At 45.6% G+C, this 26,204-nt stretch overlaps 1 protein-coding gene across 4 annotated transcripts in view; it reads left to right on the forward strand.

The window, feature by feature from the left end:
- RGL1 (ral guanine nucleotide dissociation stimulator like 1) overlaps positions 1 to 11,045 on the forward strand; it is a 68,647-nt gene extending 57,602 nt beyond the window's left edge. For all 4 annotated transcript variants that reach the window (XM_061345703.1, XM_061345704.1, XM_061345705.1 and 1 more), the window contains 4 exons: positions 4,784 to 4,988; positions 6,756 to 6,992; positions 8,263 to 8,377; positions 9,037 to 11,045. In XM_061345703.1, the coding sequence (XP_061201687.1) occupies positions 4,784 to 4,988; positions 6,756 to 6,992; positions 8,263 to 8,377; positions 9,037 to 9,224 (745 nt within the window). In that variant the 3' untranslated portion in view covers positions 9,225 to 11,045. The remainder of the gene's footprint in view (positions 1 to 4,783; positions 4,989 to 6,755; positions 6,993 to 8,262; positions 8,378 to 9,036) is intronic.
- The last annotated feature ends 15,159 nt before the right edge of the window (positions 11,046 to 26,204 follow it).

The following is a 26,204-nucleotide window of genomic DNA, read 5'->3' on the forward strand; positions in this document are numbered from 1 at the left end:
CACTGAATTGCTTCAAGAAGACACCATCAGCTAGAAATGCAACCTTCTGAAGCTATCCCTGTCTACTGTTACAAGTAATCATGAGGATTATTAATGATAGAAGAGATTAGAAACAAGCAAGCCTTTCTAAGCTGTCAAAAAAAGGAACAATTTCAGTGCTAGTTTATAAATTCAATATCTATTGTGTAATAGCTTCCCTGAACGCAGTGGCAAAACAAAGTAAAGGAGAATGAAGTCTGGCCTATTATTAGTCTAGTTTGCTATACACATGGAAAAAATTCCTTGCAAGGTTTTAATATGAAAGCTGAAGTTATCAAAAAGGCATTTGATAAGGGAAACAATCTGCCTAACTACCTTTAAATTAAAGAAGGAAAAAAGAATCATGGGGATGTGGTCTGATTTGTCTTATACTACAAAAATTCAAACAGAAGATGGGTGGAGAACGGGGCATACAGCTAAACAGACATGGGAAACAATAGACTAGCAAGAATTCAGGGAAAGCTGCAGGGAATGAAAGCAGAGTTGTTTTGAGTTCTGATACACACACAAAAAAAACCCCAGGAAGCTGTTCAGAAAGTGTTTCAATGAGTCAGTCTGAGTCGGTGATAGGACAATGTGACCTTTGAAGATGACAGTGCCTGAACTCTCAGTGACTTGTCATTTGGGTCTCCCTTGGCCTGTGCCTAAACTGTGCGCAGGAGGTGTTGCTGGAGAGCATAGGCTTTATTCTTTTGTTTCTGATTGTGTTTCAGTGCTGTGTTGTCATTTACCATACTGAGTTTCTTTACACTGTGCAGTCTTTGTCTAAAGAGTTGTTTCATCTGCACTCGAATGTGTTTTCATGCAAATCAATACTGTAGAAAAGGCTGGTATAACTCATCCCAGGAACAGCGAGTGACACCTCTCTAAATTGTCTTAAACCATTGACTGCATGCTGACTAACACCTAAGTCACCTTGCTTCTCTACTTAACGTATTATACAAGTTTGTTTCCTTCGACACTCCTTTAAATTTACTTGAGCTGCATGTAGAAATGAGTCTCAGAGAGAGTGAGCAAGCCTGTAATTTACTCTTTCTTGTGATCTCCTTGTCTACATGTCCATTCAGACTCTTAGAGAAACTGGTAGCTGTGGCTCCTTTATTGAGTGAAAAATTTGCAGGAGGGATGAATTTGCCTTTTGAAACCTTTGCCTGGTGTATGGCATGCATTACGTGCATTATTGTTCTGATAAAGAAGGGGAAGAGCAGTTTTGATAGGAGGCTTGCCAGACTGGTCAAGGAGGCTTTAAACTAGATGTGTTGGAGGAGGAGGGCATCATTCCATCCCAACACACCCAGTCAGTTACCAGCACCTATAATAAAAGTTCGGAGCAATGTAGAGATATTCCGGCTGCTCCAGCCAATGAGCCGGCTTTATTTGGAGCATGGCTCAGATGCCTCTATACAAATGCCCGTAGCATGGGGAACAAACAAGAGGAATTAGAGATGTGTGCTTGTCTACAGGGGTATGATATAATAGGCATCACAGAAACATGGTTTGATGGCTCCTGTGACTGGAGTGCTGGAATGGAAGGTTACAGACTCTTTAGAAAAGACAGGCCTGGCAGATGGGGAGTGGGAGTTGCCCTTTATGTTAGGGATAGGTTGGAGAGTATCGAACTCTGTCTGAGGACTGGTGAGCAGTTAACAGAGAGTTTGTGGGTCAGGGTTAACGGGAAAACAGCAACAGGAGACATTACTGTGGGGATCTGTTATAGATCACCTGATCAAGAGGAATCTGCGGATGAAGCACTCTATAGGCAGATAGGAAAAGCCTCACGCTCACAGGCCCTCGTTCTCATGGGTGACTTCAACCACCCAGACATCTGTTGGAATGACGGTACGGCCCGGCACAAGCAATCCAGGAGGTTCCTCGATTGTGTGGAAGACAACTTCCTGCTGCAAGTAATAGAGGAACCAACAAGGAGAGGTGCCATGGTTGACCTTGTGCTCACCAACAGGGAAGGGCTCATTGGAAATGTGGCACTGCAGGGCAGCCTTGGATACAGCGACCACGAGGTGGTTGAATTTGAGATCCTTAGGACAGTGAGAAGAGCGTGCAGCGATCTCACTGCCCTGGACTTCAAGAGAGCAGACTTCGGCCTCTTCAGGAACCTGCTTAGTAAGGTTCCATGGTATATAGCCCTAGAAGGCAGGGGGGCTCAAGACTCTTGGTTGGTCTTCAAGGATCACCTGCTACAAGCTCAGGAGTGTTGCATCCCAACTAGAAGGAAGTGGAGCAGGAGGGCCAGAAGACCTCCTTGGATGGATAAGGAGCTGCTGAGAAAAATTCAAATGAAAAACGAGTCTTATAGAAAGTGGAAGAAAGGACAGGCGGCCTGGGAAGAGTACAGGGATGTTGTCTGGGAAGCTAGGGACCAGGTGAGGAAAGCTAAGGCCCAGTTAGAATGAAACTTGGCTAGGGATATTAAGGATAGCAGAAGGGATTCTACAGGTACATAGCAAATAAAAAACAGGGAGAACGTAGGCCCCCTCAGGAAGCTCTCGTGTGAACTAGCTACACAGGATTTGGAGAAGGCTGAGGTTCTGAATGACTTCTTTGCCTCGGTCTTCACTGGCAAAGGCTCTGACCGCACCATCCAAGTCTTGGAAGGCAGACGCAGGGACTGTGAGAATGAAGACCTTGGGCCCACTGTAGGAGAGGAATTGGTTCAAGACCATCTTAAAAATCTGAACATGCAAAAGTCCATGGGTCCTGATGAAATCCATCCGCGGGTCATGAAGGAGCTGGCAAATGAAGTTGCTAAGCCACTGTCCGTCATGTTTGACAAATCATGGCAGTCAGGTGAAGTTCCCAACAACTGGAAAAAGGGAAATATAAGCCCCATTTTCATGAAGGGGAAAATGGATGACCCGGGGAATTACAGACCAGTCAGTCTCACCTCTGTGCCTGGCAAAATCTTGGAGCAGATTCTCCTGGAAGGCATGCTAAGGCACATGAAAAACAACAAGGTGCTTGGTGACAGCCAGCATGGCTTCACTAAGGGGAAATCCTGCCTGACCAATTTGGTGGCCTTTTATGATGGGGCTACAGAACTGATGGACAGGGGTAGAGCAGTTGATGTCATCTACCTGGATTTGTGTAAAGTTTGACACTGTCCCACACGACATCCTTGTCTCTGAATTGGAGAGACATCAATTTGATGAATGGACCACTCAGTGGATAAAGAACTGGCTGGCTGGCCACACACAAAGAGTTGTGGTCAATGGCTCAATGTCCAGCTGGAGACCAGTAACGAGGGGTGTCCCTCAGGGATCGGTGTTGGGATCGGTCTTGTTCAACATCTTCGTCGCTGACATGGACAGTGGGATTGAGTGCGCCCTCAGCAAGTTTGCCGATGACACCAAGCTGTGTGGTTCGGTTGATACGCTGGAGGGAAGGAATGCCATCCAGAGGGACCTTGACATGCTTGTGAGGTGGGCTGATGCCAACCTCATGAAGTTTAACCATGCCAAGTGCAAGGTCCTACACCTGGGTCGGAGCAATCCCAGGCACAGCTACAGGCTGGGCAGAGAAGAGATTCAGAGCAGCCCTGCAGAGAAGGACTTGGGGGTGCTGGTCGATGAGAAAATGAACATGAGCCGGCTGCAGGGTGCGCTTGCAGCCCAGAAAGCCAACCGTATCCTGGGCTGCATCAAAAGGAGCGTGATTCTGTCCCTCTGCTCTGCTCTTGTGAGACCTCACTTGGAATATTGTGTGCAGTTCTGGTGTCCTCAACATAAAAAGGACATGGAACTGTTGGAACAAGTGCAGAGGAGGGCCACAACGATGATCAGGGGACTGGAGCACTTCCCATATGAAGATAGGCTGAGAAAGTTGGGGCTATTCAGCCTGGAGAAGAGAAGGCTGCGTGGAGACCTCATAGCAGCCTTCCAGTATCTGAAGGGAGCCTATAGGGATGCTGGGGAGGGACTCTTCATTAGGGACTGTAGTGACAGGACAAGGGGTAATGGGTTAAAACTTAAACAGGGGAAGTTTAGATTGGATATAAGGAGGAAATTCTTTCCTGTTAGGGTGGTGAGGCACTGGAATAGGTTGTCCAGGGAGATTGTGAATGCTCCATCCCTGGTAGTGTTCAAGGCCAGGTTGGACAAGGCCTTGGGTGATATGGTTTAGAGCGAGGTGTCCCTGCCCATGGCAGGGGGGTTGGAACTAGATGATCTTAAGGTCCTTTCCAACCCTAACTATTCTATGATTCTATTACCTTTCATGCACTGTTTCAGTCACTCATGGTGACTGTGTAGGTCTTGAGCTGCCTTGTGTATGCAGTCCTGTACTGCTTCCTTTTGTACACAGTCCTGGCCTGCTGTCAGGGTGTGACAGCAGTGCAGGACTGCATAAGGTGGTGCCATCTGCCATGCCTCGAACTTGCCCCTCATCCCGTGTTTTGTGCACGCATCAGATTTACCATCTATCATTTCCTAGCAAATGTGTCTGGAAATCTAACAGTCCAAAGAGGAGCCTTGTTTGTGACACCAGGACATTAGCTATGATTTTGGCCTTGCACCTGGTGGGTGTGCTAGGTCAAGAAGGTATTGTCTTAGTGTGTAACAAGCTCTGTTGACAGACTGTCTAAACGACATAGAGGAAATGAAAACAAGAGGACAGTCGAGATAGGAAAACAAAACAATACATAGGACTTCTGAACCAAGTGACAGCTTTGCTTAGCCCAGCTCTGTCATGCTTTCGCTTACTGGCTTTTATGCTTTGTTTTCTATACTAGACTCTTTCTAGGCTCTGAGATGATTGCCCATAGCACACCCATCAAAGAGCAGCCCAAATGTACCCCAGGTGGGAGCTCTGGTGAAAGCACAGACTCGGCCAGTGTTTCATCATGTGAGTTTAACCACTCTGAAGCTGAAGACGTCTGCATCGGTCCCGTAGACACTCCTGACACTCTTGACGCTCTTCATGAGTCTCAGAAAAAGGTACAGTCTGGGCCTGTTGCCAGCAACATGTGTATATATATATATATATAAAATATATAAATATATCAATATATATAAACATATATAAATAGCATGTAAGAGACTGTTGACACACAGGCAGGCCCTAGACGCTTTCCCAGGCCTGTTGGTCTTGGCTAGAGCATTGCTTTTAGTGGAATGGAGAGACTCTAGAAACAGATGTGTAAAAATGGAAGCAATGCAGTCAGGATTTTTGCACAATCCTTTCTATGTTGCTGAGAAACGAGGCAGACTGAAGTTCTGTCTCCCTGAAACTTCATGTTCTTCTGCTTGGCAGTGCTCTTTGCTTAGGTGAGACTGTAGAGAAGCACAAGATGAATTTTCCTTTCAGTCTCTAACTCTTCATTTTGAAAGGGATGGGGCAGGTTAATAACAGTTCTACCTTGGAGCCTGGAGTGAGGAGCCTGAGCATCGCACTCGCTTATGGCACATTAGCAGTAAAATGGACAAGTCCACACAAACAAAACTAAATGAAACAGGAGATGGCATCAGCTGAAGAGTAGTAAGATCAACAGCCACTCACTGTCTCCTTGAATATCTCAGGCTTGATGACTTACTTTGCTGTCAGCAGCCTGCTTTTGTGTCCATACTCAACCAGCTGTAGCTGGAAAAGGAAGTTTGGCTTTGGCAGCAGCTGTGTGCTCACAAAACTCAGCTGCAGTAAGGCTGTGCCTCCACTCTGGGAAAGGTGTCTTCTAGGTGTGGAAGCATGTGTGCATTGGTAACGGCCTAATCCTGGGGAAGACAGAGCAGCTGCAGTTGCCCAAGTGACAGGCAGGTACGATCAGGGTTGACTAACCCTGTGGGTTTGACCTCCTGCGAGCTGCCCCTGCCAAGATGAGCACCTTGCCTTGACTCAGGTTAATTTCACTTGGAAAGTCAGTATGCAGTATGGAGCTGCTGCACCTCCTCCTGCACACCAGCTCACTCTTAACACATGCAGCCAATGTCTTACACAAAGTCGCTGAACCAGGGCGCCTGGAATCCATCCCATTTTGCAGAGAAGGCAAAGCCCTGCACCCTGGCAGCTGGGACATGCAATGGCAAAATGAGTGTAAGGCTGAAGCTGTGTTTGTGCTGAGAGCAGACAGGTCGGGTGTGTGCTGTGACCGTCCAGAGAGAAACTATACAGGCAGGAAAACGAAAGAAGGAATCTGATAGGGGGAGCCACAGAGACATCTTTCCTACACACACTGCCCTTTAGAACTAAATTCTGTTAACTGGGGGCGGGGTGGAAGGAAGGAAAGAATGAAGAAAGGAAGGGGGCAAATTTCACTAAGGAGAGACTATTCAAGGAGAAATGGCAGACAGGGAGGTGTGCGTGCATCTTCACTCCTGCAAAGGCTACAGCCTGGCGCAGGAGCAGTGATGCCCGTGACTCCCTCTGTTCTTTCCCACCCGCGGTTGCCTACAACCTGATTCTCTTTATCTGCTGCCACCTCCTGGCCTGCTCCAGAGGTGCAGGAGGCACCTCTGAGAAGCAAGAGCAAGCAGTGCATGGTGTCCAGCGCACCGACTTGGAAATCAGTTTTCATTAAAATGGTGAAAAGAATCAAATGAAGTTCACTTTTGCTGAGGCAAGGAATGCCACTCCCAGTCTGCTGGGCAGAGTGCAGATGACTGAGGTTTTCTATATGCCTTCTGCTTTCTCAAGTTCTTCCTCCAGAATTACTCATGCAGACAGAAAAGATGTCTGGCTTGTGACAGTGTTTTTCTTTCTTTGTGTAGCTCTCTGAATCCTGCACCTCCAGTTCTATCAGCTGTTCTATGGATGCATCTCCCTTGGGGGTGGCATCTGTGATCTCAGCTCCTGCCATGCTGTTCTCCAGGGACAAGTGCTGTAACTCTGTGACACCCATTACCTCAAAAGAACTGTCTCCTGTTTACAACCAGCAGAACAAAGATATGTGCATCATCCGAATCAGCACAGAAGACAACAATGGCAATATGTACAAGAGTATCCTGGTGAGTGGTGTGGAGCAGCAAAATGCTGTTAGTGTAGATGATGTCCTCATCCAGGGCTTAAACAAATGGTACTTTTAGTTTTTAAAGCACCTGTTCACTGAGCTGACTAATCAAACCTGCCTTGCAAGGGAAAATTACAAACTATGTGGAGCAGAGTATGAGAGGTTTGGAAATAGCATCTTTGCAGAAGTTACAGTCCTGAAATTAAAGCTTGTGCTTTATCAACAAGTTGAAACCGAAGCATTCTGATCAAGGACAGGCTTTGAGGCTCCTGCCTTTCTGCAAATGCTAGATGCTTTAGCTCTGAATTTGTGTGCAAGTTTTGACACGAGACACCACGTGCCAAGCTGCTCCCCAGCTTTCCCTAGGAGATGGTTTCTGGAAACAGGGAGCTGTACACAGGGAAGCTGACAAGCCCTTTAATTACTCATCTTCTCTCTGTGCCCATGGTTGCCAGACCAGCAGCAGCCAGTGTTTCCATTGTGGAAAGGTGCTTCCCTTGATGCTGGTTCCACAGAAGAGTTGTAGCAGTGGTGGGCCAGTTGCATGCAGGTCTGTGTGGGACCACGGGCAACGTGACTCGCCTGCACTGTACACAATCTCTGAAGTTAATCCTGATGGAGACTCAGGTGCTGAACAAATGCTTTTTGTCACTTGGGGCCTGTGGGAGGGATGTAACAAACACAGAGGGATCATTCTTAGCACTTTTTAGCTACCTTACAATTTTGATGGTCTGATGTCTCCAAATTGCAGAGATGGTCCCCTCAAGCCTGACAAATATGGTTACTGGCAAGACCAATCTTCCTTCTGACTGCACAAGCCTCTGAAGGGAGCCCAGTGTCTGATCAGGATGCACAATGCTTCCACAGCAGACAATAAACCCAGTTAACAGGCCAGAAATCTTTGCAGGATGTCAAAGAAAGTATTTAGGACAGGAGACTGCAGATTAATTGATGTCTGCAAACCACAGATGGCACAGCTATTCAAGTGGACTTTTTATGGCTAGGTGAGAGCAGCATCTCATCTCTCAAAGTGTTTGCTCTGTGATTAACTACTGCTTCTTCTAATAAAGTATCTGTCACCTTGAACTAAAAACCCACCACCACCAAATGTCAGTACCTAGTACTTTGTTACTGACCTATCATTTTTTCAGTTCTCTGAAATCTTTCCTAAGACCAAGCAGTTTGCAGAAAGGCAGGCCTTTGCTAATTGCCAAATTGTTATATAGCGCGAACAAGCACAAGTTCTCATTGCAACTCTGTCTTTTCAGCTAACTAACCAAGACAAAACTCCTGCTGTTCTCCAGAGAGCTCTGTTAAAGCATAACCTGGAATCTGATGCAGCGGAGGACTATGAGCTTGTACAGGTCATCTCTGAGGATAAAGGTAGGGAATCAGAACTCTGCTACTGCTCGAAAGGTTCTGCTGGATTTTGAAGGAAAGAGTAAAATGTGAAGCAATGTTAGAAATGCCATGGAATGTCACAGCTGGCAGTGAGACTAATTGCCAGGGATACACAGGGATGATTTCTTATGAGAGCCAGCACATCGCTTCATACAGGCAGAGCACACTTGTGGGTTGCCAGGTAAACGTTTGTATGTGCACTGTGACTGTAGAGCTCTTGACTGAATGGCAGCTGCTCTCTGTCCCTGAGCACAGCCAGCCACCAGGGTCAGGTGGCAGGGTGCAAACTCCGCAGGGATCAGGGCAGGCCCAGATCCTACTGATGTTATCAGGACATGCAAACAGCTCTGAGCACAGGGTCCTCTTGGAGTGGCTGCCAGGTCCTCTGCCAGGCTGGACATGGCCTGGATTTGTCCTCCATCTCCTGTCCTCTGCAACCCTGCTCCCCTTCTTTGTGGGGCAGCTGCTGTGGGTGGTGCCTGATGCAGCTTTGGCTGAAGAGGCACAGCAGAACAAGAAAAGGGGCCCAGTACTACCTGGCTGTGTACACTCAACCTTTTCACCCAGTCCCTGTTCTCTTGAAGCTTTCCTTCTACGTGCAATACTACAAATCAACACTTGCTCTGGTTCCTCTTTTGCAGAGCTGGTGATCCCAGACAACGCCAATGTATTTTACGCCATGAACAGCCACGTGAACTTTGATTTCATCCTGCGGAAAAAAGCTTCGGTCAACATGGATTTGAAAATGAGGAGCCACTGCAATCAAACACTCCCGAGAACTGCCAGACGGGGGTGCTGGAGCAATAGGCTCAGCAAAATTGCACAGTGAGGGAGGCAAGGCCACAGGGAGAACTGGCTGAGGCTTTCCCTTTGCTACCATCCAGTATTGCAGAAAAACAGCAGATGGATTTGTCAGTATTCAACTTTGGAAACAGAAGACCTACAGCCAGCGAGGTGTCTTTTCTCCCTTGCAGCCTCATATGGACAGACAGATGTGGATTTACAGGACAATAGGGACTGGAACTTTCTGTCGTAGTTGTTTTCTTTTGCACATTAGCCTGGGAAGATGAGAGCCCCAGTTAAAGGGGGAAAGAGGACTGCAACGTTGGTCTAAGGAACATGACACAAGCCAACTCTTTCTGTGAGAAAGCATTTTACTTTGTGCCAGTATTACACAGAAGAAGGTCTAAACTTATTTTTATAAAATTGGAGAAGAAAAGTCTCAGTACAATTGTGCCGGAACTAAGGAGGAGGTCCCAGCCAGCCTCCAGCTGACTGATGGGAGCACTAATCTGCAGAAGCTGTGAGTGGGCTGAGTGCCAGTGGCAGTCGCTGCCTCCGGGAGGCACTGGAATTTATGAAAAATGAGGATGGGTACTCATCACTGGGGACAGTAGGAGCTGCAAGCATGTGTATTGCTCTCACGCAGCTGGCACACTTCTTCTTGCACTTGTTCTGCACCAGAAAATCGCCGATTTTGGATTTTTTTTTCCCCAAAGAATTTTAAGAAAACAGGCTGCACTTGCTTTTGGATAAATGTCATAGTTTGTTCATGAACAAGGCAAACAAATGCTACTTGTCGGGATTTAGGTCCTGTCTTAATGCCACTGCAGGGTGGTTCTCCTTTTACTTTGCTAACCCACTGAACAGAAATCAGTGCCTTTTGCATGTACCCTTAAATGACTGATGTACCTCTTTTTTAATGTGCAATCACTCTTCAAGAGCAAAACTTTAAACTCACATTTTCATTCCTGAGGGGACACTACATGACCTTTTATTTCAAAAGTGAGTGTTGAGATAGCCAGGTTTTAAGCATTACCCCAACCAGTGATTTTTATATACTTGTAGCATTATTATGCATAATCTACAGGAACCTCCCGTGCTTTTTATATGCATCTATTAATTTCCAGACACAGTACATCCTTTCAGCTGGAATAGAGAATTTAATCATCTGTTCTCTGTGAAACTTTAAGTAACAATTTCTGAATCTTTCCCCAGAACACTGGCTTCCTTGAAGTCATAGAGATTTTGATTTTAAAAGCCATAAATAAGACATCAGATTGTAAGCAGCCCTGATGGAAAAGGCTATCTTTGAGATACATTAGTATTAGTTAAAACAGACTCAAATACTGCATTTTATCCATGCCTGGGCTTTGTTTCCTTCCAGTTGCGTAGCACCAATTTTCAAAACTGGGCTCAGGTTACATGCTTTGCATCAGGGTCAGTGATGCAAACATCACAGTCACGCATGATCGTTAATGTTTTACACACCTATAAGGTTTGTCACTTCTGTTTACAAGTCGCACCATGTAGATCCTAGTCTGAATAGTTTAAGAATTCCAATTTAGGTTTTATTGAGACAGTGAAGGTAGTGAGTTTGTAACTGAGCCTTAACCTCTGCCCAGAGTTAGGGCAAAATTAGAACAGAAGTTCAGTTTTCTTTGCATTTCAGTGTAAGCATCATTGATGTCTGTACAGTATCATTTCTAAAGCATAGTATTGCTCACTCAAAGGTGTATGTCTGTGTTAAGGTGAAAGTTGAATGTTCTTGATTTTAAAATTACACTTTCCATAAGGTTACATATGAAAAAGATGGTTTTTAATTGCTTTCCTGCAATCTTTATACATAAGTATTAAACCTTTTTCCACTAGTATTTGCCTCGAGTTAGTCTGTGTTCTTACCTTAGATTTTCTTACTGCGTGTCAGGTTGAGGGGCTTTGTTTTTTTGGTGTTGGTTTCAAGTTTTGTTTGACGCCTCACACCACCTCTGTCACTCTGTTTACTTGATCGCTTTTACTGTTGGAACTTCTTCCAGCTCCCACAGCCCATCTTCCCTGCTCCCTTGAGGACTTGAAACGCCACATTTCAGCTGCATGCCCTGTAGGTGTAACCCTTCAGCTACAACTCTCCGTCAGCATTGCTTTCATTTTCAACATCACTCCCAGTAACAAGGTATGGACTGGTTGTAACACCGCCAACATTACTGGCGTGCATCTTCTTTAAATTCCTGCAATTTTTTATGAGGGTGGCTTCTGTGTTTCAACAACAGTGGGGCTAGAAACGGTTGTCCAAGTAAACCAGCTGTGGTTTAAGCCCAGCCAGTAACTCAGAACCACGCAGCTGCTCGCTCACTTCCCACCTATTTCCTCCCCCAGCTCCCAGAAGGATGCAGAGGAGAATCGAAAGAATGGAAATCCCATGGGTTGAGATAAGAACGGTCCAGTAACTAAGTTACTACTGCTGCCACCGATAATAATAATAAGGGAAATAACAACGGGAGAGAATACAGTTGCTAACCACCTGCTGACTGACACCCAGCCCGACTCGAGCAGCGATCTGGGCCTTCCAGTTAACCCAGTTTATATACTGGGCATGACGTGCTGTGGTATGGAACGCCCCTTTGGTTAGTTTGGGTCAGGTGTCCTGTCTCTGCTTCCTCCCAGCTTCTCTTCCTCCCTGGCAGAGCATGAGACTGAGAAAGGCCATGATTGGAGTAAACATTACTGAGCAACAACTGAAAACATTGGTGTTATCAGCCCTGTTCACAGTCAAAAACACAGCACTGCACCAGCTACTGAGAAGGAGAAAAATGACTGCTACTGCTGAACCCAGGACAATCAGTCTCACCCCCGCTACCCATCGAGTCGCAGCAGCTTATAAGCTCTGTGTAAGTCAGGTGCATGCTGCAAGACGGCAACGAGCTTGAGAGCTTAAGGTAAGCATCAGGGAACTCTGAGGGAAATGGCTAGAAGCTCAGCAGCAGAGAGAACCCAGGTCCTCTAGGACCTCAAGGAGTGGGAAGATGGTAACAGTAAAGTAAGTTCCTTCATCAAATCCCATCTTGTCGGGCTGCTTTGGGAGGAACAGAGACATACTGAGAGGGTTCAATGGGAGGACGATTGACTGAAAGAGAGGAGACTAGCGGGGCTAGTTTGTACTGTGCCCTGAACATTACAGGAAAATCCCCGAGTGAGACACCAGAAAAGAGAAAAGGTACTTTCAAAAAGAGGCCATAATATGACATCCTTCCACTCAAAAGCTTTTGCAGCTGCTTCTTCAGGGAGCTGAATCTGAAGGTGAGAAAATGGAGAGAACATGCGAAGTCTCTCCTTAGAGCAGATGCCTTTGCAAGAGAGAGACCCACCCACTGCTGAGCTTGTTCACTGGCAATGTCCCAGCAACCTGTCATCAGCAGAACGCTGTTCCCTCTGCACTGACAGAGGGTTTGCTCACGATCAGCTATAACTGCAGCACCACTGGGCCCGATGTCACATCAGGCAGCACACTCAAAACCTACATCCAGAGAAGCTAAGGGAAAGTATTTCGTTGTTTTTCGTTGAGCTCTGGTAACATCTTTTATTATTAACCACAATCTGAAAGCCACTTTCTTTTTTTTTCAAACCCTTACTTTTTTTTTCCTTTTTTTTTTTTATTTTAATTTTAATGAATTAAGCACAACCACCCTCCTCCCTCTAGGAAATTAATGAAAAGCAGACAGCACATGAATGCATCAACACACCAGGTATTAGTCCCCCTAATCCCTGGTATCTTTAGCAAAGCAGATTTGTCTGCATTAATGCCCCCCGTGTTTCTACCACTTGAAGTTCTGCGGTAAATTGCAGGCTACAATACCTGCCAAGACACATTCAGGTGCAGTTTAGGTAGATGGCATAATAAAAAATACTACCTGCTGACATTCTTGAATTTGGCACTGATCTCATCAACTAATCTGGATCACTGAGCTCTGTTCTTATCCTCTGCTGGCTTAAAACACAGTTGATCTGTACAGATTCACGCCAGTATTTCCTTTCCTTCTGGGATAAAAGCTGCTTTAGAATGATAAAACTACCTTAAAATGGGGAGGTGGACTTGTTCTTGGGCTCTCTTTCTGTAATCAAGTAAAGGATTGCTACCAGGGACAGAAAAGGTATAGACAGTTGTATAATGACCAGCCTTTGTCAGGCAGTGACCAGCATTCACAGCTACGCCCTAAACCCACAGCCACATTTAGGCACCTTCTATTTCCCCCGGGGCCCTGTGAGCAGACCTTCCTGCTGGCTGGCTCCAGTTCTTCAGAGCCTCAGGCTGAAAGGAAGCTCAGGACATCTGGCTGGCATCTAAATGCTATCTTGCATAGGAGTGCAAGGGGCCCTACAGAGCCCAGGCACACTGAGATTTTGGTCTGAATCAGCACTCCCACCACAGGCCACATCCTCCCAGCAGAGGTGGGATGGTCTCTTCAGAGCATCACAAAACAGTTGCTTTGAGCAGCAGATCCACTGTGGAAAATCCATGGTTTGATCTGAGGTGTCTTCCCATTTCTCAACTTGATGTCATCCTTTTACCCTGGGTGACAAAACTCAGCCCAGGACAACAATCTGAGCAGATCAGTGGGCCAGGGTGTTGAAGCAAAGCCTTTGATGTCATGGTTCAGTCCTGGAAAAAGCTAAAGTGCTCCAGGATGGAAGGGAAAAATGATGGATTTCAATCCCTAACGTATTTCTTACACAGATGGAGCTAATGCAGTGCAGTTACCACACTCACTGGATGCTGCGTTTCTGGGAGAGCTGTCAGAAGGAACGAGTGGAGCAAGTAGATTGGAGGGATCCTGCTTTGCTAGCCAGGCTTGAACTTCAGTTCTCCTCTGGAGCCAATATTTCTGTGTCCTGACCATGAAAGTCAGGACCCCATCTCACCTCTGCCTCCCAAGGCTCCAGTTTCAGCTCCTGCTGCCTCTGCCATTTGTCTCTCTGATTTGATGCCTCTCATGCTCTCATAGCTGAGTTTTAAAATGCCTTGCTTAGTCTGCCAAGACAATGCCATCTTTTTCACTGTCAAGAACTTCACACCAGAAACATCCCTAAAAGGAAAGCTACAGAAATCTGGTGTCTGCTGTGCTGGTCTGGAAATGGTGGGAAAGGCAGTTTTCTCAGCCCATCACTTCTGCAGGGGCAACTGCCAAATCCAACTAGCTGTACTGCTGCACTTCCTCTCTGTTTGCCTGAAGGACAGCCCTTCTTGCTCACCTTAACTTTGCCTCCTGTATGAACAGCACAGGTAACGCTAAATGCGCATCACTCGGAGGACCCACAAGCCATTTTTCTCCACTACTTCACTTCAGTAAGTCAGAAAACCACTCATGAAGCTCCCACAGCCAGGGGTAAGTAAAGCCAGCACAGTGACATTTGGGAAGGCTGCTCCTGGACTGACTGCGGAGCCTGCTCCAACAAGCAGAATTCTACGTACTTTGTTAGGATGTTAACTTTCAGCACTGGCTGCTCTCGCTATTTAAAAACCACCAAAACACTGAAGTTATCTGCCTGGATCACCCGGAACATCTCCTTGTCTTGACTCCTCCTCTTGTCTTGAGGCGTAAAAAGGATTTGACCAGTTGTGTCCATGGGTCAGATGATTCTTAGTGCAGAAATAAGGATCTTAGCTTATGGCCTGAGAAGCTGAACATCTAACAGTTATTTCAGGCTGTGCCATGGGTTATTTCCTCCTGTTGGGAACAATTCTCAGGTCTCCCAAAGAAACAGTCATGGTCTTTCAACTAATGGAGGGATCTCAGAAGTTAGCAGAAAGTTCATCAAAGCCTGAAAGAATACAGGTTTGGGTATTTTAGTTTTGTATTGCTTTCTCAGCCAGATGAGAAATGAAGGGTCTGCATTTCTGCAAGAGTTACAGCTCCGTCCTTACTGCTTTTCAAAGGTGGATTTTAAGGCACACACAGACGGCTTCAGCGGTCAGTAAAATAAGCTTAAAAGCACACGTGCTGAATGTGGCATGCTATGGAGGGAGCGCCTTCACCTGTGTCAGGCCAAGTCCCCAGCTGATGTAAAACGTCCTCACTTCCCTGGAATCAGTGGCACTGTGGCAGTATAAGCCAGATCTTCAGGAAGTGGCTATAACTTTCATTATTATTTAGTTATGTTTGTATACTTTCTTTGGGATCAAAGACAAGAATCTAAGAACTTAGTTTGATGGCGTATCCAGGTTGGTATTTTAAACTATTATATATCTGCCCTGAGATTTTTATCACATCAATTTCTTGCAGAGTTCCATGACATGGAACAATACAGCAGTGCTGAAACCAAAGTCAAGAAATACACACATTTTCTGTCTTGCATACAGATAGTGCTTAGAACCTCTGCTTCCCGTGTTCTTAGAAGTACACAGAGTTCTAATCAGGTCAGAGTAGAACTGAAATCTGTTTTCTGGGGGGGCACCACTGGTCCTGGAAGCTCCGGGTTGCTGCCAACAGAGGTTATTTATTTCGTAAGAAGGGAAACGAAAAGGGTGGAGGTTTGGAAATCCAGGAATACCCCTACTTGACAGATCATAGGAAAAGTCATAAAGCCGTCCTGGCTTCTGAGATTGGTACAGTCAACAGGCAGAATTCTGATTTTTCAGCAGCATCCAAAAGGAGGAAACGTGAAGGCCTATGCTAGAGAGCCTGTGTGTGTAAGGAGGCAATATCCAAATAACAAGGGTAAAATGATGGAAAAGTCTCATTCCTGCTTTCAGAAGGTTTAAGGTTATTCGCATTTTCACAGTGAGGCAAAGAGTGAAATGAAGCAGTTATTCTTTATTAGAGTACCTTGGCCGACGACACCGCCTGCTCCGCCGTGGCCAGCGCGCTCCCCGGGCACGCGCGGGCCGGGGACTCGCGCCCGTCACAGTCGCGCACAGGCTTCCCGGCCGCGGCGCGAGGGCCCGCGCGAGGCGCTGGGCGGGGCGGCATGTGGGGCGATCTGCCATTGGTCGGCTGCCCGCCGGGTATAACCGCCGCGGCCGGCAACCGGCTCAGTCCGACCTCCACGCGGTCGAGGTGGTTGCGGTTCCTGCGGGCCTGCGGCGGAACATGTCACGGAGGAGCAGCTCCCATAACTGCCGTCGTGCTTTCAGGCGGGTACGAGCCAAACAGGACCCCGACACCCTCGCAAAGCCCCAGTGGGGAGGCAGGAAGGGGGGGTCGCACACCGTAGGGCCAACACCACCTGTGCCCCGTGGCCGACGGCTTGCTATGTTATAACTCTGGCTTGATGTTCCTGGTCAGAAGACAGTAATCACCCCGCTATTATAGCACAGGTGGCTTGTGATAGTGTTAGGTGATATTTAATATCCATCCCAAGAACAGATAGAGGCTCCCAAGCACAACTACAGGCTGGGCAGAGAGCAGCTCTGAGGAGCAGGACTTGGGGGGGGGTTGGGGGTCTTGGAGGGTGGTTGGTTGCTAAGAAGCTCCACATGAGCCGGCAGTGTGTGCTTGCAGCCTGCAGCCAGAAAGCCAACCGTGTGCTGGGCTGTATCAAAAGGAGCATGACCAGCAGGTCGAGGGAGGGGATTCTACCCCTCTGCTCTGCTCTCCTGATACCCCACCTGCAGTACTGCGTTCAGCTCTGGGGCCCCCAGCACAAAAGGGACGTGGACCTGCTCGAGCAAGTCCAGAGGAGGCCACAAAGATGATGCTGGAGCAACTGTTGTAAGGAAAAAGGCTGAGTTCAGGTTGTTCAGCCTGGAGAAGGGAAGGCTCAGGGGAGACCTTATGGCAGCTTCCAGTGCCTAAGGAGACCTGCAAGAAATCTGGAGAGGGGCTTTTGGCAAGGGCATGTACTGATAGGACAAGGGGGAGTGGTTTTAAACTGCAAGCTGGCAGAGTTAGATGAAATTCTTCACTGTGAGGGTGGTGAGGGACTGGCACGGTTGCCTGGAGAAGCTGTGGATGCCCCATCCCTGGCAGTGTTCAAGGCCAGGTTTGATGGGGCTTGGAGCAATCTGGTCTAGTGGAAGGTGTCTCTGCCTGTGGCAGGGGGTTGGAACTGGGTAAGATTTAAGTTACCTTCCAGCCCAAACCGTTCTAGGATTCTATGATTTGTCAGAAAGGGCAGAATGAAGAAGTAAGAAGGAAGTAAGTAAGAATGAGTAAGTTCCTCATTTAAGGAAGATTTTCTAAAAGAGCACCATCTGTGTTATTGACCTAGGTGGATTCTAGGCTGTCAGCAGTGGGTTCTCGAACAGTTCTACCTCTCTTACATTGTAAGATTCTCAGAAGAATGTTTGAGTTTCCAAGTGGGATCTGAAGTGAAGGGTGTTTGATGTCACACTGGGAAGCAGCCCCTGTGTTTCTTACTCAGATACCTAATAGCTGTGGCCACAGGAAGATTAAAAAAGTAACAGAAACACTGGCCTCTGCCAGATTAACCATTGTGCTTATTCATGATTGAGGTTACCTGGGAAAGAACCCCTGTTTCCTGTGGGGAGCAACATGTTCTCGACTTCAGTTGCCCCATTCTTTATGACCTGTGGTATAATAAGAAATATATTGAATCACAAAGTGAAAACAGCGCTCAAAAGGATAGGGACATTTTTTGCTGCTGCCAAGTTACGCTCGGGCTGTGTAGACCTGTGCTATCTGCATTATCCTGTTAGATATTTCTTACTATTAGAAATTTACACAGCTTTGTGAGGCTGCTCTAGGGGGAAGTAGAGGGAAGCAGCCCTAGGGAAAAAGTACACACACAAACGCATGCATGTCGTTGTGTCCGTAATTCCCCCCGTTATAAAGGAAACAGGTGGTGGGAGAGCAAGTTCTGAGGGGTCTTCAAAGTGAATATTAAATACCTGAATGAGAAAGAAAGTCCTTTCTTTCTTTCTTTCTTTCTTTCTTTCTTTCTTTCTTTCTTTCTTTCTTTCTTTCTTTCTTTCTTTCTTTCTTTCTTTCTTTCTTTCTTTCTTTCTTTCTTTCTTTCTTTCTTTCTTTCTTTCTTTCTTTCTCTCTTTCTCTCTTTCTCTCTTTCTCTCTTTCTCTCTTTCTCTCTTTCTCTCTTTCTCTCTCTCTTTCTCTCTTTCTCTCTTTCTCTCTTTCTCTCTTTCCCTCTTTCTCTCTTTCTCTCTCTCTTTCTCTCTTTCTCTCTTTCTCTCTTTCTCTCTCTCTCTCTCTCTTTCTCTCTTTCCCTCTTTCCCTCTTTCCCTCTTTCTTTCCGTCCAAATGCGGCACTTTGACTGGTCTGGAGGGTAGGAATATGGGCTTTGGAAAGCTCAGATTTTGCAATAGCTGGAGGGCAAGAGTTTTAAAAACATAAAGGGGAAAAGACTGGAGATGACTTAGGCTGGTAAAAGCATTTGTGGCTCCCCTAACAAAACAGGTTATTTCCAGAAACATGTTTAACACCCATTTTCTTCATGTAGAGCTGTGCTGATTGAGGAAATCTTAGCACTGCACTTACATATGCAGCGCAGTCAAGAGGGAGAAGTTGATAGGCTTTCTTAGCTTACTGGTTTAGGTCACTGCAATAGCAATACTTCCTCTAATGTCAGAGAAAGCAGAAATTTAAGGGAGCTAGGAAGAGAGCTTGGGTGTATGTAACCATGCCACTGGTTGTGAGTGGCTGGCACTTCATCCATAGAGCATCACTGAGCGTCTTCCTTATCTGTGTAATGATTGTATCCAATTGTTGCATTCCACAAAAGAGAGAGAGATACAGAATCATAGAGTCATGGAATAGTTAGGGTTGGAAAGGACCTTAAGATCATCAAGTTCCAACCCCCCTGCCATGGGCAGGGACACCTCGCAATGTACTGCTATCCGCATTTCAAAACTACCTTTCTGCTTTCTTCAAACAGTTCCTGGATTTCGCCTTGAAATGCATGTGTCTACAAGGATGTTGTGCAAGAAAAAGGAGAGTCTCACCAGAGACATGCCAGGAGGAGGCAAGTCACTGTTGTACAGACTGTTGTACTTGACTGTGGGATATTTTAGCTGTGGAGGAGATAAAAACAAACAGAAAAGCAATTCAAAAAACCAAGCCCCACCCTCCCCACGCCTGGACTTTATGGCACTGCACTTGAAAAATGCCCTTTCTAAATTAGGGATTTCTGTGTTCAAGGCTGTGGCACTAGTAAAACCCCCAAATTTTAATTGTTTGAGTGGTATGTATGATGAAAACGCATCACAGGGTTGCGGAGGGATATTTCTTTACAATTCTTGTTAATCTAAAGTGCTCAAAAGCAAGCTGTGAAGTAGGAGTCTGATTTAATGGTACCTACCACTGTAGCAGAGCTAGAAGAGGGTAATAAAATCTTTGTTGGATTGTGTGAAATCACATAGAATGAATGTAGCATTAGAGAAAAGGAGAGGTGCATAGCTAAGCTGAATTCCTGCTTCACTTCAATTCTCTCACTTTAGCTCTAAGGAAGAGCAAAAAAAAAAAGACAACTCTGCCTTACGATTACTTGAGCACTAGGAAAAAGGCAGAGGCAGTAGCCCAAGGCAACTGGAAAATGAGATTCTGGAATAGATGGTGGTTAGCAGAAGAGGGAAAATATTCACTTCATTCCTCCCTCCCTTTCCTCCCCTCCCTCCCTCCCCTTCCTCCCTGCCTGCCTGCCTGCCTGCCTCTCCCTCTTTGTCCATCTGTCCGTTCCTCCCTCCCGCACCTTTTATTTTCTTTTTTTCCTACACTTTTCCCTTTCCTTTTATCCCTCTTTTCTTTTTTCTTTTTTTTCCTCTTTTTTTAATTTATCTTCCTTTCCTTTCTTTTCCTTTCTTTCTTTCCTTTCCTTTTTTCTTTTTTTTTCATTTTTTCACTTTTTTCCTTTCCTTTCCTTTCCTTTCCTTTCCTTTCCTTTCCTTTCCTTTCCTTTCCTTTCCTTTCCTTTCCTTTCCTTTCCTTTCCTTTCCTTTCCTTTCCTTTCCTTTCCTTTCCTTTCCTTTCCTTCCCTTCCCTTCCCTTCCCTTCCCTTCCCTTCCCTTCCCTTCCCTTCCCTTCCCTTCCCTTCCCTTCCCTTCCCTTCCCTTCCCTTCCCTTCCCTTCCCTTCCCTTTCCCTTTCCTTCCCTTTCCCTTCCCTTTCCCTTTCCCTTCCCTCCCTTTCCTTCCCTTTCCTTCCCTTCCCTTTCCTTCCCTTCCCTTCCCTTCCCTTCCCTTCCCTTCCCTTCCTTTCCCTTTCTTTCCCTTTCTTTCCTTTCCATTTTCATGCCCTTCCTTTCCCCTTCCCCTTCCTTTCCCTTTCCTTTCCTTTCTGAGTAGCTACTAGCCAAAATAAAACTAGCAAACTTGTAAATATATTGAAAGTAAAACTTTTCTTATGGATAATCAGCCTGTTTATGGGGACGAGAGAACAATCGGGGAAAACAAGACTTTTGCTAAATCAACCCAATGTGTGTTTGTGCACAACACATCTAATGATTGCACCTTCCGTAGGTGCAAAAATAAAAGAAACAAAAGGTCTGCAACTCAGAGAAGGCAAAAAAAAAGCAAACCCCCAAACCCCAAAGAACAAATAAGCTCAACTATGGTTTAAACTTGAGCAGTGGAAGTTCAGGTTAGATCTAAGGAAGAAGTTCTTTAATGTGAGGGTGGTGAGACGCTGGAAGAAGTTGCCCACAGAAGCGGTAAATGATCCATCCGTGGCAGTGCTCTTCATTTCTTTGTTTCCCCTTTTCCTGCAGAGCTCAGGTGCGGATGAGGAGGAAGTGGGCGCTCTTTCCAATACCACCTGGGAAAGAGCGCAGATTCATGAAGCTCCTGGCACAGAAACAGCACCACCAGGGGTAAGTAAAGCCGGCACAGTGGCATTTTGGAAGGCTGCCGATGGACAGCGGACAACTGAAGTTGTCTGCCTGGGTCATCTGAGAGACGTCTCTCTTTCTGTTGACTCCTCCTCTTTTCTTGAGGCGTAAGAAGGATCGCCTTCACCTTTGTCAGGCCAAGTCCCCAGCTGATATAAAATGTCCTCACTTCTTTGGAATCGGTGCCGCTGTGGCAGTTTGAGCCAGATCTTCAGGAAGGGGCTGTAACTTTCATTAGCATTTAGTTAAGTTTCTCTAATTTCTTTGGGATCAAAGGCAAGAACTTGTTTTGATGTAGTATCCAGGTTGGTATTTTAAACTATTCTTTAAGTGCCCTGAGATTTTTCTCCTATGCGTTTCTTGTGAAGTTCCATGACACAGAGCAATGCAGCAGTGCTGAAGCCAAAGCCAGTAGGTCAAGGCAACGGGAAAATGAGATTGTTTCTCATGTCTTTGCTCTGAGCTGAACTGAAACCTATGTTCTGTTACGCTAGTGGGAAGCCTTTGTTGGCTTGGCTTAACAGCATTGTGATCTGGGAGCAGAGAATCTCACAGAGTGCCCATTTGCCCATCCCAGTGTGCAAGAATTTGGTTTAGATCTGGCTGAGAAATCTGTCCATGGTGGTCAACAGTCTCCAGCATCCGGAAGACCTGTCCTATATGTCTGCCATTCACCAGGCTGCTTGACATGGGGTCTAGGAATTCCTGAATCTTTTGAAGTACGTCCCACAATAAAGGGGGACATAGTTTGCAAGTTTAACACGGGTCATTTAGAATTGAAAGAAAAAGCAAACCCCCAAACTCCAAAGAACAAATAAGCACAACTGTGATAGTAATATAAGGATATATGATTAATTTATCCCTGTTACTTTAATGACTTTTTGGAGGTTGAGAGTGTTGTGTTTATGCACGATGTTCAGAAATGCCAGACTTTCTTTTGGGATTCTCACTTCAGAAGGTTGCTTTATGCAGATTTTCCTCATGGTTTAAATCTAAGTGATGGAGTTGGTTGTGGACATTTTAATTGTGACCTCCAACATACAGAATGCTACTGAAAATATAATTCCTAGGATTGGTTGTAGGAACAGCATTTCAATTGAAAGTTCATTTAGTCTTTCTGGAAACCATGTATGCATGAAGTGAATGAGTGGGACTTAAGACATGCCTGATGTCTGATTATAACTCAGTGAGTGGGAGAGTCACAGTCCTTAGGCTTTGAACTACGTAGATACAGATGGAGAGCTAAGTGGCAGAACTCTGCTCAGAGGCACAGGAGGCCCCAGGTAGAGTGAGAAGTTTCCCTGTATCCTCATTCACAGACAGTGCGACGTAATTATTAAGGCCAGAGTCCTCTGGGGAGTGCCTGGCTTGAAGGACCCCAGGGCGTTACAGACTTGTAGGGAAGGGGGGAAAAGAAATCTTTTCCAAAGGCCTATTGAAAAAGAACCTAGAATCAAAACTAAAGAGAATAAAATCCTCGCAGTCAACAGAGATTTCTGCTGTGTAAGCATACTGTAGCAGGGCCAGAAAAGGCATACGTGCAATATATCTGTAACAAAAGCAAAACAAAACAGAGCAGAAAGGAAAAAGAAAGTTATGTTTGTAAATGGGAAGTTTGAAGAGCTATTTGATCGAATAGTTAATTGTCTTGTTATGGAAACTGAAGCTTGCTAGAGAAGAACATGAACTATGGCAAGGAATTTGGGAATGAGGAGAAGGATCGAGTAGCTGCTAGCCAAAACAAAACTAACAAACTTGTAGATGTATTGAAAGTAAAATGTTTCTTATGGATAATCAGCCTGTTTATGGGGACGAGAGAACAATCGGGGAGAACAAGACTTTTGCTAAATCAACCCAATGTGTGTTTGTGCACGACCCATCTAATGATTGTACCTTACGTAGGTGCAAAAATAAAAGAAACAAAAGGTCTGCAACTCAGAGAAGGCAATCTTTTGAGTGACACTTGTGTGTGACACCCACTTGAGTCACAAATCAGGAAGAGGGCTTTCTTTTCCTTAATTCAGCTGATGCAAACAAAATGACCCATTTATATCACAATGTCCATAAGATGGGCTTTTTTACTCATGGCTGTTGGACCTAATTTCTGATGCAGTCTAGAAGCTGTGGAAGAAAACTCGGTGGTTACAATAGTGATAATACTAAATGGAAATGTGTGTGTGTGTGTGTGTGTGTGTGTGTGTGTGTGTAAAAGATGGGAAAATCAGTCCTTTCACTGAGAAAATCAGTAAGCGCCATCTCTCTGTCTTCTCCTTTCTATGCATGTTTGCCTATTCCTCTGTGAAGAAGTCATAAGATAAAGGAACAAAGTCCCATTGTTTACAAACAGAGCAAAGTCAACAGGAGAAGCAACTCCCACCTCATTAATACCCTGCTATCCCCCAACAGAGTCTTGTTTCAAGCACTGTGCAGTATCTGAGTGCTTTGGACAGTGCCTCTTCTTGCTTGACCTGTTCTAGCTGTTTTGTATCATCTTTATACAAACAAATTACTGAAAAACATTACGGTGTGAGATTGTAGATACCTTTTCTTCTTCTTTTTTTTCTTTCTTTCTTTCTTTCTTTCTTGGAGTTGTGTTTGAATGATCACGAAAGACTAGTAACCCCATGCAGCTCGTAGGCAGCTCAGGTCTAACTTCATACTAAACTTCCAGCTGAGCAAGATGTGGGCTGTGCTGGTGCAGGGTCTGCCGCAGGATCCAAGTCTCTACCTGGCTGAAGTCACCAGCTTGTCCTGGAGCTTTGCTGTATGCCAAGGCCAGCTCCATTTGACCGTGTCCTGGGAGAACTGATGGGGAGTCATTGTGCTCTTCAACCTCGGAAGCTTCTGGAGATCTCCCTTCCCACCGTTTTTCATTCAGTTTGTGACACGATGATTCTGGTATGGAAAGGACAGCTTGCCAAGAATACCTTCAGTGTTGCCTCCATCTGAAAGTAACCTGTATTGCTTCGATCGTTCTATTTACTTTGCGCAGGCCATTTTCTGCCCTCAGCTCTGCACAAAGCAGTAGAGCACCTGGTATAGATTGTGGTTAGCAGAGGAGGGAAAACGTTCCTTTCTCTTACTTCTCTTTCTTTCCCCTTTTCCTGGCAGAGCACCAGTGAGAAGAAGGACGGCGCTGTTTCCTGCGTCATCTTTGTGAAACCGCTGTTTCCTGTCTCTCCGGAGAAAGAAGCAGCATTGCTAGAGGTAAGTAAACTGGCACAGTGGCATTTTGGAGAGCTGCTTAGGGACTTTGGAGCCTGCTCCAGGAATAAACAGCAATAAGACAACATTCCAACGCTTCCCCCCTTTGATTTTTTGGGTTTTTTCATCGTAATGGTTTTAACGTTACATAAAATTACAACCACTGAACAGAAAAAGACTTTCCCTAGTACTGTGATGATACAGTTTTATAAAAGCTGACTAATTTTTGTAGTTGGTAATTCAACTGAGTTGTTGTATCTTTTCTACGGTTTGGAACAGGGAGGGAGGGAAGCGCTGCATTGTATCATTGATACAAGTCATGAAAAAGTGCAAGGGCAGCTAATGTCATAGTGGAGAGTGGGTTTTGGTTGTCCCAACCAATGTTACATGTGCCGGTATGCTGATTCGTAGCCTGACTGTGTCATAGTCTTCAGTTCAAGTGAGGGTATGAAGTTTTTGACAGTGTAGGTGGTTAAATCAACATAGATGTGTGTGTATGGAGATTAGGAGGATTTGGGGAGTTGAATTTTACACTTTCATCCCTTGCAAGTCAATGCAAGTCCTTGCAAACATTTTATTTTTAAATTTCAACTTAGGGAAAAAAACCAACTGCAGAATAAATCTTAAAAACATTCTAAGGTAAATCTTGTTGCATACAAACACACTCATTTCAGCAGGGACTTTAGGGATAGGACATGAGGCAATGGGTTTAAACTTGAGCAGTGGAAGTTCAGGTTAGATCTAAGGAAGAAGTTCTTTAATGTGAGGGTGGTGAGACGCTGGAAGAAGTTGCCCACAGAAGCGGTAAATGATCCATCCGTGGCAGTGCTCTTCATTTCTTTGTTTCCCCTTTTCCTGCAGAGCTCAGTTGCGGATGTGGAGGAAGAGGGCGCTCTTTCCGATACCACCTGCGAAAGAGCGCAGATTCAGGAAGCTGCTGGCACAGAAACAGCACCACCAGGGGTAAGTAAAGCCGGCACAGTAACGAAAGCAAAACAAAGCATAGCAGAAAGGAAAAAGAAAGTTATGTTTGTAAATGGGAAGTTTGGAGAGCTATTTAATGAATAGTTAATTGTCTTGTTATGGAAACTGAAGCTTGATTTCCTTCTTTCCTCTTTTTCTGCAGAGCTGTGTTGAGGACCAGTCGTGATCATCTGAAAGAAAAACCAATCTTCAAGCAATTTTGCACTTCAAAAGTATCATAGATAGGATAGGGTAGGGTAGCATACGAAAGGGTAGGATAGGATAAGATAGGATAGTTAAAGTGATTGTATTTTTTAGTATAGTGTATTTATATTATTAGTACAATACCTGTTAGTATGTGTTTACACTACTATAAGATTTACCACTTCTATTTACAACATGTAGCTCTTAGTCCACATAGTTCAAGCATTACTGGCGTGCATCTTCTTTAAATTCCTACAGTTTTTTATGAGGGTGGCTTCTGTGTTTCAACAACAGTGGGGCTAGAAACGGTTGTCCAAGTAAACCAGTGTGTCGTGGTTTAACCCCAGCCAGACAACTTGTGCACTCACTCCCCCCCCTTCTTGCCCTCCCCCTACTCCTGGAGGGACGGAGAGGAGAATCAGAAAGAATGCAACTCCCATGGGTTGAGATAAGAACAGTCCAGTAACTAGGGTATAACACAAATCACTACTGCTACCACCAATAATAGTAATGAGAAAGGAAATAACAAGGAAAGAGAATACAACACCTCATCACCAGCCGACCGATAACTCGCCCCCCCAGCCCGACCAAGCACTGACCGATACCTCCTCCAACCCTGCAGTCCACCTAGCCTTTCCGGGTAACTCCCAGTTACCTCCCGGGCATGACGTCCTGTGGTATGGAATACCTCTTTGGTCACTTTGGGTCAGGTGTCCTGTCTCTGCTTCCTCCCAGCTTCTCTTCCTCCCTGGCAGAGCATGAGGCCCACAAAGTCCTTGGCCAAACCAAAACATCATTGTTTTCAGCTCTGTTCCCAGCTGAAAGTCAAAACACAGCACTGCACCGGCTACCAAGAAAGAGAAAA

Source organism: Neopsephotus bourkii, unplaced genomic scaffold, assembly GCF_033783945.1.
Source record: "Neopsephotus bourkii isolate Nb327-2 ecotype Australia unplaced genomic scaffold, CSIRO-AGI_Nbou_v1 NB_234, whole genome shotgun sequence".
NCBI classification, from domain to species: Eukaryota; Metazoa; Chordata; class Aves; order Psittaciformes; family Psittacidae; genus Neopsephotus; species Neopsephotus bourkii.